The sequence below is a fragment of the Geotrypetes seraphini genome, chromosome 6 (assembly GCF_902459505.1).
Source record: "Geotrypetes seraphini chromosome 6, aGeoSer1.1, whole genome shotgun sequence".
Taxonomy (NCBI): domain Eukaryota; kingdom Metazoa; phylum Chordata; class Amphibia; order Gymnophiona; family Dermophiidae; genus Geotrypetes; species Geotrypetes seraphini.
In genome coordinates, this window is record NC_047089.1 from 25,194,446 (window position 1) to 25,206,538 (window position 12,093).

General features: G+C 43.4%; 1 protein-coding gene across 1 annotated transcript in view; it reads left to right on the forward strand.

Moving 5' to 3' along the window:
- The window catches only part of LOC117362346 (cyclic nucleotide-binding domain-containing protein 2-like), a 161,153-nt gene that overhangs the window by 58,009 nt on the left and 91,051 nt on the right, over positions 1-12,093 (forward strand). The window contains exon 7 of the mRNA XM_033948584.1: positions 11,577-11,744. Coding sequence (XP_033804475.1) covers positions 11,577-11,744 — 168 coding nt within the window. The remainder of the gene's footprint in view (positions 1-11,576; positions 11,745-12,093) is intronic.

Below are 12,093 nucleotides of genomic sequence, written 5' to 3' on the forward strand. Positions count from 1 at the left end.
AGGCATGGGCGTGGTTTCAACTGGAAGTGGCCTTAGGCAAGCTTAGGCGGCTGCAGCAGGGAACCTGTCCCCTCCACAAAGTCGACCAGCAGGAGAGATGCCCACTCCTTCTTGCCAGAGCCCCCTAAGCCCCCTCCCACCCCTGAATGTCTACGGCAGGAGGAGTGCCCAATTCCTGCTGCCGCCACCAGTCTGAGACATCCCCCAGCAGGAGGGATGCCCACTCCTTCCTGCCGCCACCCTCCAGAGACATCCTCCAGTAGGAGGGATGCCCGCTCTCTCCTGCTTCTGGTCCCATCATCTCCTTAAGCCCCCAAAATACTCCCAAACTTCACTCTACACTCCCCAACTCTACCCCAACACTCCCTGACACTACCCCAACACCCCAAGATCCCCCTGACACTCCCCGAATGCCCTGATACCCCAAGATTCCTCTGACACCCCCAAACGCCTAGGATTTCAGTTGTCCTAGGTGCCTAAGGCCCCTCCTCTGGGAGAGGCCTTAGGCCCCTCCCCGGTGAATCCCAGAATGCACCAGGAAGGGGAACACCCATCATTTGGAAGTGGCGGGCCTGCCAGCAAGAGGGAGTGCATCCCTCTTGCCAGCCATCAGATTAAGGTACGGGTGGAATTCAGGGGAGTTTGGGGCTGGCAGGGGGATTTTAGGATGTTGGGGCATTTGGGGAGTATCAGGGGGATCTTGGGGTGCCGAGGAGTGTCAGGAGTGGAGTTGGGGAGTGTTAGCAGTCAGGGAATGTTTGGGGGGGGGGGGCTTCAGGGATGATGGGACCAGCAGCAGGAGGGAGTGGGCATCCTTCCTGCCAGGGGATGTCCCTGGGGGTGGCGGCAGGAGGAATTTGGCATTCCTCCCACTGTGGACATTTGGGGTGGGGGCTTTGGGGGTTCCAGCAGGAGGGAGAGGGCATGCCTCCTGCTGGCCAACTTTGTAGGGGGGATGGGCTCCCTGCCAAGGCCGTGATCAATAAACTGATCACTGCAGAGAGATTCCCTTGTGGCAATCAGCTCAGCGACAATTCGACTCTCTAACTGGCATCTGTGACATGGATGCTGTTTAGAGATCAGGGTGGTTAGGTGAGGTTAGGCATTTGTCCGTCAGGACAGATGCGATTCTATATAGGACGTCTGTGTGCAATTCTCAAAAGCCGCTTAGGCCCAATCTGGCCCAATGTGTGCAAATAAGTAGGATTTAGTATGAACATAGTACATGCTATGCTAGTATTATATGTGTATTTACGTAGGATGATTGATTATGGTATGAATGTGTGTGCATTGATAACCATCTCAGAAAACACTAACTGTATTGTAACACCTTTACAGAAGCTCATGTAAATCGCTCTGAATTGACTCCCCAGTCATTAGTAGCAGTATAGAAGCTTTCAAAAAACCATAAACATTTACTTTAAATCTTACACTATGATGATCACTAGACCCCAGGTTGTTCTCCATTGTAACTACAGTGATACAGTCTCCATTCGTCAATATACGTCTTGACCTCTCCATGTAAAAGCAGAGACATTTGTTTGTTGTGCCTGAGAGAGATTGTAGGTAGCTTGCAGTTTTGAAACGTTCATGTAATGTTGATGTATTCAACCTTTTCTGCACTATTTCACCCAATGATTGCTGTTTCAGCTATAGATTCCCCAGAAGCAAACACAGTAGCGTTGAAATATGGCTGGTGTCATTTTCATCCATCATTTGACGAAGTAGTTTTGCGCATATTGTCCTAAATTGCTACCACATCCTTGATGATGAGTCATTGAGGGCTTCCAAGCAGAGTGGTTGATCATTAACGCCATCTTTTCCCCGAGGCAACTGCAGCAGATGAACAGGGAGCGCAGAAAACTAACCTTTGCTTTCGGTGTCTTGCTGTGATTTTGCCACTTCTGCCTGACATCTTTTTCTTTTCCCAGAGGGTTTTTGTTTCGCTCCATATTAAAACAAAACAGATAGATAGATAAACAGTGTATATATAAGTGAGACAACCACAAATAAAATCTCAGACTGTTGGACGATTACAAAACTGAATTTTGTATTTTATTTACCACTTATAGCTACCTATCCATCACCGTATCACTTACAAAACTGCTTTAATCACCTTCAAAACCAAGGAACCCACTTTTATCCATAAATATCTGATTCCACACGATCCTCCGAGAACATTAAGATCTACTTCACAGCATCTTCTTCATGTCCCATTCCTAAAAATTATTAGTACCTGTAGGGCCTCTTCTTTTGCAACGATAGCCCCAACAATATGGAATTCGTTACCATTATATTTAAGGTCTGAACAGAATTTAGATAAATTCAAGGGTGGCCTTAAAAGCTTTTTATTTAAAGACGCATATGACTGTTAATTGGTCTGTGGAACTTTTCTAGCTCATTTTCAACATAAAAATTCATTTCCTGTACAAAATTTATTTTTTTTCCCTTTCCCTATGTTATTATCCTTAATTGTTCTTCCTTTCTTTTAAATTGTATTTCTCCCCACCATCCTATTGTTCCATGTAAGTAATGTTATGTCATTAAAAGTTTGTTAACTGGACCCCATTTTAAATTTTATATTGTTAAACGCGTTAGAATTTATGATTAGCGTTATATTGAATTTTTAATAAACTTGAAACTAAGGGGTCCTTTTATCAAGCTGTGGTAGAGGTTTAACGCGCGTAATACCGCACGTTAAACCACCTGCCGCATTAGCCGCTAACGCCTGCATTGAGCAGGCGTTAGTTTTTTTTAGCCGGCCGCGGGGGTTAGCGCGTGATGAAATGTCCGACGCGCTAACCTCGCTAGCGTGGCTTGATAAAAGGAGTCCTAAGTGGTTTACATTCAGATACTCGGGAATTTTTCCCTATCTGTCCCAGTGGGTTCACTCTATCCAATGTACCTGGGGGCAATGGGGGATTAAGTGACTTCCCAGGGTGACAAGGAGCTGTAGCTCTAACCACTGTGCCACACACTCCCCACACACTTCAACCCCCTCTTCTACGAAACTGCGCTAGCAGTTTCTAACGCGGGGAGCCACGCTGAATGTTTTATGAATGTTAGCCACTTTGAAAAGGCGGGATAACAAAATTTAAATAAACTTGAAACTCATTGGATGCTGAGGCTGCGGCCCTAACCACTAGGCCACTCCTCCACTCCGTCTTATGCATCATATACGTCTTTAAACAAAAGCGTTTTAAGATTTGATCTGAACTTTGATACGTCATTTTCCTAAGATGAGCGGGCAAAGCATTCCTTAAGGTTGGTGCTGTAACAGAAAAGATGGATTTGCGCGTGGTGTCATGAACAATAGGGCGCGCATCGATGGAATGGCGCTAGAAGATTTTGACAGTGGAATGTGTAAGGAAGAATTAATCTGTTGATAAAGGCCAGGGAATGTTCTAGTTTTGTTTTAAACGTAAAAAGCAGAATTTGTAATGTTATACGATGAGAAATGGATAGCCGGTGTGTATCTTTTAATAGAGGAGTAACGTGAACACATTGTTTGGCTTTGTATATAATTTCTACAACTGTGTTTTGAATAATTTGTAGTCTTCTAACTAATAATTATACCTCCAGTCCCTCCCTTCCCCCCCCTGGAGTCTGGCACTTCTCTCTCACCCTTCCCTCCTCCATCTCTGGCAATTTTAAAAAACTTGTTTTAACCCCCATTTACAAAATGGTAGCACGGTTTATAGCTCAGGCTATGGCGGTAACAGCTCCAATGCTCATAGGAATTCTATGAGCGTCAGAGTTGTTACTGCTGTGGCTAGCGCTAAAAATTGTGCTACAGTTTTTTAAAAGAAGGAAAGGGGTTTAATTCTGAAAGAGTATTTTTGATAGAAGAATGTACAATTTTGTGGTCAAAATATCATGATTTTTTTTTTTTAATTCTTTATTCATTTTCAAAATTACATTAAGTGGTAAATATATTCATTCACATTAACAAAAAGTACATCACTTACAAACAATCATTGGTACATTACATAAATTCTTATCCCTACCCCTTTCCCATCCCTCCCATCTATATATTCCATTATTATATAAAACCTGTAATAATAAAATTCCCCCCTCCCTACACCTTAAATCTTATATTTGTCAAATATCATGATTTTTAAAAAAATGTTTTGTCAGGTATATTCAGATGAGGCAGAAGGCTTTTCTACAGCTGAAGGCTAAGGTCTTCCTATGGGAGCCTCTTTCTTTCTAAAGTTTCTTTGTATATGCCTGGTAACACATACAGGAGCAAACAAACAGAACTGCAGATGTGTACAACCACGTAGGCAAAATTTATTGTGACAACCAAAAAAATATATTTAAAACCTTTTTACCAAACATGGGATCCAACACGGTCCGTGTTTCGGACAACCTTCATCAGGGGTCCATGGTAGAAAAGGAAAAAAAACAAATGCCACAAAAAATTGCAAAGAACAAAGTTCAGTAGAACAAAGCAAACTCACTTTTGTGAATTTTCACGATCACATGTGACGCTCGGCGAAAATACAGTTTGCTTTGTTCTACTGAACTTTGTTCTTTGCAATTTTTTGTGGCATTTGTTTTTTTTCCTTTTCTACCATGGACCCCTGATGAAGGTTGTCCGAAACACGGACCGTGTTGGGTCCCATGTTTGGTAAAAAGGTTTTAAATATATTTTTTTTGGTTGTCACAATAAATTTTGCCTACGTGGTTATACACATCTGCAGTTCTGTTTGTTTGCTCCTGCTCGGTTTTCCCACTGCAGATAGAGTTGAACCCAATCCCCTTTTTGGTTGTTGCTCCTGGTAACACATGCAAACAATTCTTATGTCTTTTATGGATCCTAAAAAAGATAGTGGACAAAAAAAAAAAAATAGCTGGATTGATACAGGAAGAATAAAAATCCAAAAGAGATTAAAAAGTAATGAAAAGTGGCATTCATTAAGAACAATAAAAAGTCTGTATGATATAAACAGTGATGGTACAACGGACCCAACATGGTCTGTGTTTTGGCCGTTGGCCTTCCTCAAGAGTCCTAGAATGATAAGGATTATACTAGAGAGTTGCGCGGGGACAGAAATCCCACCCTGCCAAAATCCCACCTTGCCCAAATCCTGCCCATCCTAATCTGTCTCTGCCAGAATTCCTTCCGTCCCTGTCTGTTCCCACCAGAATCTCCTTCATCCCCACCCATCCCCGCGAGGAATCCCCTATGTCTCCCCCCCCCCCTAAAAATTACCTGTCCCCATAAAAGCAGCAATTACTTCTGACAGTTTTGATTTTAGTTTTAATTGAGTTTTACAGAAAATTCAAAGCAAAGCCAGACATCAGACATAAAACCAATACCCCTTCTCCCTCCCTCTCCCCAGTTAGGTGGAATTGGCATAGCAACAAAATGCTATCCCAAAGAAGTAGATTTAAGGCAGAATTTGATGAACAGAAAGAAGATGCCAGGCACAGTAATTCTCTCTCCCTCCGCTCTTTTTTTTTTTAAGTTACAAATTTAATGTTGGTACCTGCTGGGCTGAAGCGGTTTAATGGTTCATAGACAACCCCGCGAAAGACAAAAGCGCGCGCCGACAACTGAGCGCAAGATGGAGGCGTTCGCCGAAGAAAATTACAGTTTTTAGGGGCTCCGACGGGGGGGTTTTGTTGGGGAGCCCCCCCAGTTTACTTAATAGAGATCGCGCTGGCGTTGTTGGGGGCTTGGGGGGTTGTAACCCTCCACATTTTACTGTAAACTTAACTTTTTCCCTAAAAACAGGGAAAAAGTGAAGTTTTCAGTAAAATGTGGGGGGTTACAACCCCCCAAACCCCCCACAAAGCCCCCACAACGCAGCGCGATCTCTATTAAGTAAAGTGGGGGGGTTCTCCCCCCCACGCCCCCCCATCATAGCCCTAAAAAACAGTAATTTTCTGCGGCGCACGCCTCTGCGCTGCGCTCAATTGTCTGCACGCGCCTTTATCCCGGCGCGCTTTTGACCTGACACCGGTTTAATGCAGGGTAGTCTGGCTCCAGAGTTGCACAGTTATGCTGCCCAGTCTCTCCCACACTCCTCTGCATAGCCACAGTGAATGGTGGCAGGCTTGAGCCAACGAGATTCTTCAGGGGAGGTCTCACGCCAAGGCTCCCAACTGGGAGAGCCTGCACATTCACCAATCTGGGAGAAGGAGCTGGAGCTTGATGACCAGTCAGGAGCACTTCTACAAGGAAATGCTTATAATTGGACATCAAGCTCCAGCTCTGTCTCCCTGATTGGTGGATTTACAGAGCTTTCCCATGTGAGTGGCCATCAGCAACTGGTGCACTGAGGGATCGAAGAAGCTTAGAGGGAACATTGGAACAAAGGTAAGCTTACATTTCTGTGGAAATCCCAGAGAACCAGCGGCCATCCCCGTTGGAGTCCCAAGGACCTGGGGGGTGGGGTGATCCCTGCAGAAGTCCCGTGGACCTGGGGGTGGATCCCTGTTTCCCATGGACCCATGGGATTTCCGCGATCCCCATTCCCATGCAGATCTCTAAATCTGTCCTCCTTTTTCTGGAGAGAGAGGCTTGGAAGTTAATTGATGAGAACACAAAGCTGAAGGTTCAGCTAGATCAGTGATTCTCAACCCAGGCTTTGAGACACGACTAGCCAGTCAGGTTTCCAGGCTACCCACAATGAATACGCATGAGAGAAATTTGCATGTACTCCCTCCACTGTATGCAAACCCTGGCTGATCAGGTATGTTCTGAGGACTGGGTTCAGAACCCTTGATCTAGAGTAAGTAGAACCACTGAGCCAGCTCTACTTAAATGATGAATGGAATAAAGTTCTATATTAATGCACAGATATGGTGTACCACAGATTAATTTCTTTTAAATTAGTCTTGTGAAATCCGGCGGTTTAAGTTCCTTTGTCGAAGGAAAGGAAAAGTTTTTTGAGTCGAGGGTGAGCGGGAGGGAAGCCGTGTCCGCCTCGTGTGATGCCGGATTGAGAGGGGCGACCCCCCCTCTGCTCACCCCTAATCTATCCTCCCCCTCCCCCCTCCCACCCTTACACCTAGCCGATTGGCCCCAAGGCTTCGGCCGATTTGTCTTCGCTCCTCCCTATGTGGCTTGGAGCTTGTTTTGTTCCTTTGTCGTGCTCGCCGTTAAATCATTTGCTTACTTCTCTGCACTGGAATGCAATAGCTAACAACTTAATTACCACTGATTATAATTCGCTGTGCATTGGTGTATAATGCAAGGTTTGTGCAGAGTTAACTTCTGCGCAAAACCCTTTTTATCCACTGTGCACCCAGGAAATTGTGTGCAGACATTGCACTAACAATATGCTTCCATCTGTGCTAACTTTCTGCATTGACACCCCACCCCACCCCCACGCAGTTTTTTCACTTGGCTGTGCAAATCATTACCGATGCACTGGTTCATGTAATTGTGCTCTTGAACTTATTTCATTCAGGTAGCGTGGTGAGTGAAAGTTGAAATAGCACGTTGAGTTCTTGCCCCTTGAGCTGATAATTTGTTGGAAACTTTCTCAGTAGGCTTTTCCACTCATTTCCAGATGTTAGTGATGTAAGGAGAATGTTTCCACATATCTGAAAAAAAAAAAAAAATAACAATGTATAGTGAAATGAAGCCAGTAACGTATTACACAAGTGACAGCAGGAATCAATCTAAAAGCCACAGTTCCAGGGAATTGTTTATTGTTTTCTTCAAGATATACAGTATATATGTCCTGAACAATTTAACCCCTCCCCACTTTTTATCAAGCCACGTGAATTAAATGCCGAGTTGCCCATAAGATTAGAATGGGCAGTTCGGCATTTAGCTAAAGCTGCTCGACACAAAACTTGCCAAATATCTTTTGTCTGCATAATTTTCCAAAAGTTTTAGGCTTCCTTTTACGAAACTGCGATAGCAGGTTATAGTGCGGGGAGCCGCGCTGACTGGCCTGCGCTGCTCCCGACGCCCATTGAGCTCCTATGAGCGTCGGGAGCAGCGCGAGCCATTCAGCGCTGCTCCCCCCTGCTAGAAACCGCTATCGCAGTTTCGTAAAAGAGGGGGTTAATTTTATTTGAATTGAACCCACAGTGAATACATTGATTTTCATGAAACATCAGTACTCTATACTTGGAGCAGTAATATTGGTCAGTTTGGATATAGAACTTTTAATATAGCAAGAGAAACTTTCTAAGCATAACATATTATAAAGAAATAAAAATGGATTCTTCTGTAAAACAGTGCATTACAAGTTACAGCGAGAATTTTCTGTGGCTTCTGCAAAGCTTTTATGCTCTTTAATCGGCACTTAGATCAATGCTGTAATAGCGACTGTATATCTGTATTTCAAGCAGGTCTATAAAACCAAAAGGGTTTTAGTACCCCTAAAGTCATATTGATGTCACATAGTAGCCATATTCTGTGCAAGGAATATAATTTTGAAGCCTGACTCTTGATTTTTAACCAGCTTTCATACCGTTTCCTATAATCTTTTATAATGTACACCGTCTAGACATGTATTTTGATAGACGGTATATCAAAAATAAAGAAACTTGAAACTTGCTCTCTTCCTAACAAATTTTCAGGTGTTTCTTTTTCCCAGATCACTCATTTCAAGTCCTGGGAACGAAGGGGCCTTTTACTAAGCTCTGGCAAGAAGTGGCCTTAGCGTGCTCTTTTGTGAGTCTTTCCCATGTGCTAAGGCCATTTTTTCCGCAGGGTAAAATGGCTGATTTTCAGTTTTCCATTAATGGTCATATGGAGGAGATGCTTAAGGTCTGAAAGTACAGCGAGATTAATTTCGAGGAAGGAGAATACTGTCCGGTATGGAAAAAAAACAAGAATAGCACTGATGTCCGTGGCAGGAGTAAAACAACGGAATCTCCTCCCTGGCATCCTGAGAACCTGTTCGGATCGATTACAGTATAAGCGAATGTTAAGAACTCAATTGCATGTAGATGCCTTCCTCTGATGCTATGTAGAAGGGAGATGTTTAAAGAGGAATCTGAACTATGAATAATGTATGACTCTTACTCATCATGATAGGGGTTGCCATACAACGTATTACAAAAAATTGGAAAAACTGGGATCGTCTAAACCAGGGGTAGGGAACTCCGGTCCTCGAGAGCCGTATTCCAGTCGGATTTTCAGGATTTCCCCAATGCATTGAAAGCAGTGCATGCAAATAGATCTCATGCATATTCATTGGGGAAATCCTGAAAACCCGACTGGAATACGGCTCTCGAGAACCGGAGTTCCCTACCCCTGCTCTAAACGATACCTTTTGGTAGAATTCTTTGTGTCACATTTACAAAATGGAACGTGTTCTGGCCATACAGCAGGGGCATTTAAAGAAATTTAGGAAGGTTTGGGAACCGTTAGAAAAATACAGTAAAGATTGATAAAAAATTTTATTTTCCTATGTTGATTGTACACATCCAGGGAGGGGGGAGGGGGAGGGTGGGATACTTAAGATCTATTGGGAGGGGAAGGGGGTATTTGTTTTGAAGGAGTAATGTAAGAGCTCTAAGTGAGGTTAAATGTAAATTGATTGTATACTGTATCACACTTATTTAAAGTTTTAAAATGAATACAGATAAATATTTAAAAAATAATGTTCTTGATTCATTAACGATTGATGATACGTAATCCTACTGCAGTTCCCTGCTGTTTTTAGTGGGATAAATGCATGTATCGAAAGTAGCGTTATATGTTGCTCTTTGCATTGTGAATGTTTTACGCTGTAAACCGCTTAGTTGTAGGCGGTTAAGAAATTTTAGAAATAAATAATAATTAGCACATGGCCATTAGTGTGTGAGCTCTTACTGCCACCTATTTTTTTTAATATATATATATATAATTTTTATTAAAGAGGCAAACTTCTATTTATTATGACAGGGGTTGCCAAACAGCTTATTCTAAGGAATTGGAAAAACTGGGATAGACTGAACTATTCCTTCTGGTGGGAGTCTCTCTGTCATGTTTTAAGATGGAACGTAATATGACCATACATCAGGAATATTATAAGAAGTTTCTGAAGATTTGGGAGCCATTGACAAAATTTTGCAAAGAGTGATTGCTAATTATGCCCTTTGGTCATACACGTCCAGGGTGGGTGGGAGGGCGGGTTAGAATGTATTTTTCAATTCTCAATTAGAGTGTAGTCCTTAGATATAATTATGGGGGGGGGGGGGTGATAACCTTTTTGTCATAGATTATAATTGTATTTAAGTGCTTTTATAGAATTATATGATTGTATTTTATTTTGCACTTACTTATGGCTTTAAAATGAATAAAGAAATTAAAAATAAAAATAAAGAGGCAACCAGAGAAACAGGCATGACACAAGGAGCATATATGCAAACAGAAGTAACACTGCAAAACTTGCAATAGCTGCCAACAAAAGCACATACGGTACCCGTAATACAGAATACATAAGCAAACAGACAGAAGGAGAAGCCCAGATTAGAGAGTTGCGCGGGGACAGAAATCCCACCCATCCCCGCCAGGATCCTCTCCGTCCCCACCCATCCTCACAAGGAATTACCTCCATTCCCGCCCGTCCCCATAAAAAGCAGCAATTACTTCTGACAGGATCATCAATTCCACAGTTTCTTTTGTGTTTGCGCTGCTGTTTTCCTTGTGGAATCTCTTTGGTGGAACCCTTTTTTTGGTTTTCTGTTCAGGTAATTAACTTATAAACCCCCTCTTTTACTAAGGCTGACGTGTCCATTATATTATATGGCGAACCCTGCTTCCAAACCCTTCCATCCTCGTGGGAGTCCCGTTGGCTAGAGGGGGGTCCCCGTGGGCCAGAGGGGGTCCCCGTGGGAGTCCCGTGGGTTGGGGGGGATTCCAGCGGGACTCCCGTGGGATTCCCGCAATCCCCGTTCCCGTGCAGACCTCTAACCCAGATAGGGACTAATGCTTTAAACCTGTGCTGATCAGTTAGCACGTGGCCATGCTGACGTATTACCTGATTTTTTATAAACCCGCCCCTCTCCACCTCCCAGACATACCCTCTGCACCAAAAACTAAATTTTATTTTGTAGCATTAAATCTGAGCTGCCAAATTCCGGACCATTCTTCATGCTTTGCTAGGCCCTTCCTCATGTTATCCATACCATCAGGGGTGTCTACCCTACTGCAGATTTCAGTATCATCTGCAAACAGGCAAGCTTTACCAGACGGCTGTTCAACAATATTGCTTGCAAAAACGTTAAAAAGAGTCGGCCGAAGAACCTTGTGGCACACCACTGGTAACATCCCTTTCCTTGGAATGAGCTCCATTTACCACTAGCCTATGTTACCTTCCACTCAACTACTTCCTACAGTCAGTCAGTTTAGGGTAGGGTTACCAGATTAACTAACAGTAATGATCCTTAGAATGTAAACTCTCATCCCTATAATGACACTAACTGCCTCTATTACAAAGCCATGCGGCAACAGCCCCGAAGCCCTTTAAATCTCTGTGGGCTTCGGGGCTGTTAGCGCGGGGCAGCCACTAGCGCGGCTTTGTAAAAGAGGCCATAAATGAAAAGTGTTCCATCCTAAATTAACATATAAACTGATGGCTCATTGATTTTTTTTCCCCCCCCCATTCCTTCTACAGTTTCGGACCAGGACGAGTTATTATCAGACAAGGTCATGTTCCTCAGAATTTCTTCTTGATTTTGTCGGGCATTGCTGTGGTCACCAAAGTGTCAGTCAACAAGAAGACGGGAGAACTTTATTCAAAGACTGTAGCCTTCCTGAAAAGAGGAAAATGCTTTGGGGTACTGTAGCCAACCACTCATTTTATTCAAACATTTAAAAATTATACTTATTCAGTGTATTTTTTTTCTTTTTGTTTTACATATCATAAGAACATAAGAAGTTGCCACCACTGGGTCAGACCAGAGGTCCATCTCCCCCAGCGGTCCGCTCCCGCGGCGGCCCATCAGGTCTGTGACCTGTGAAGTGGTTCCTGACCATTTCTGTAACCTACCTCTACATCTATCTGTAACCCTCAATCCCCTCATCCTTTAGGAACCTATCTAAACCTTCCTTAAAACCCTGTAGTGTGCTCTGGCCTATCACAACCTCCGGAAGCATGTTCCATGTGTCCACCACCCTCTGGGTAAAAAAGA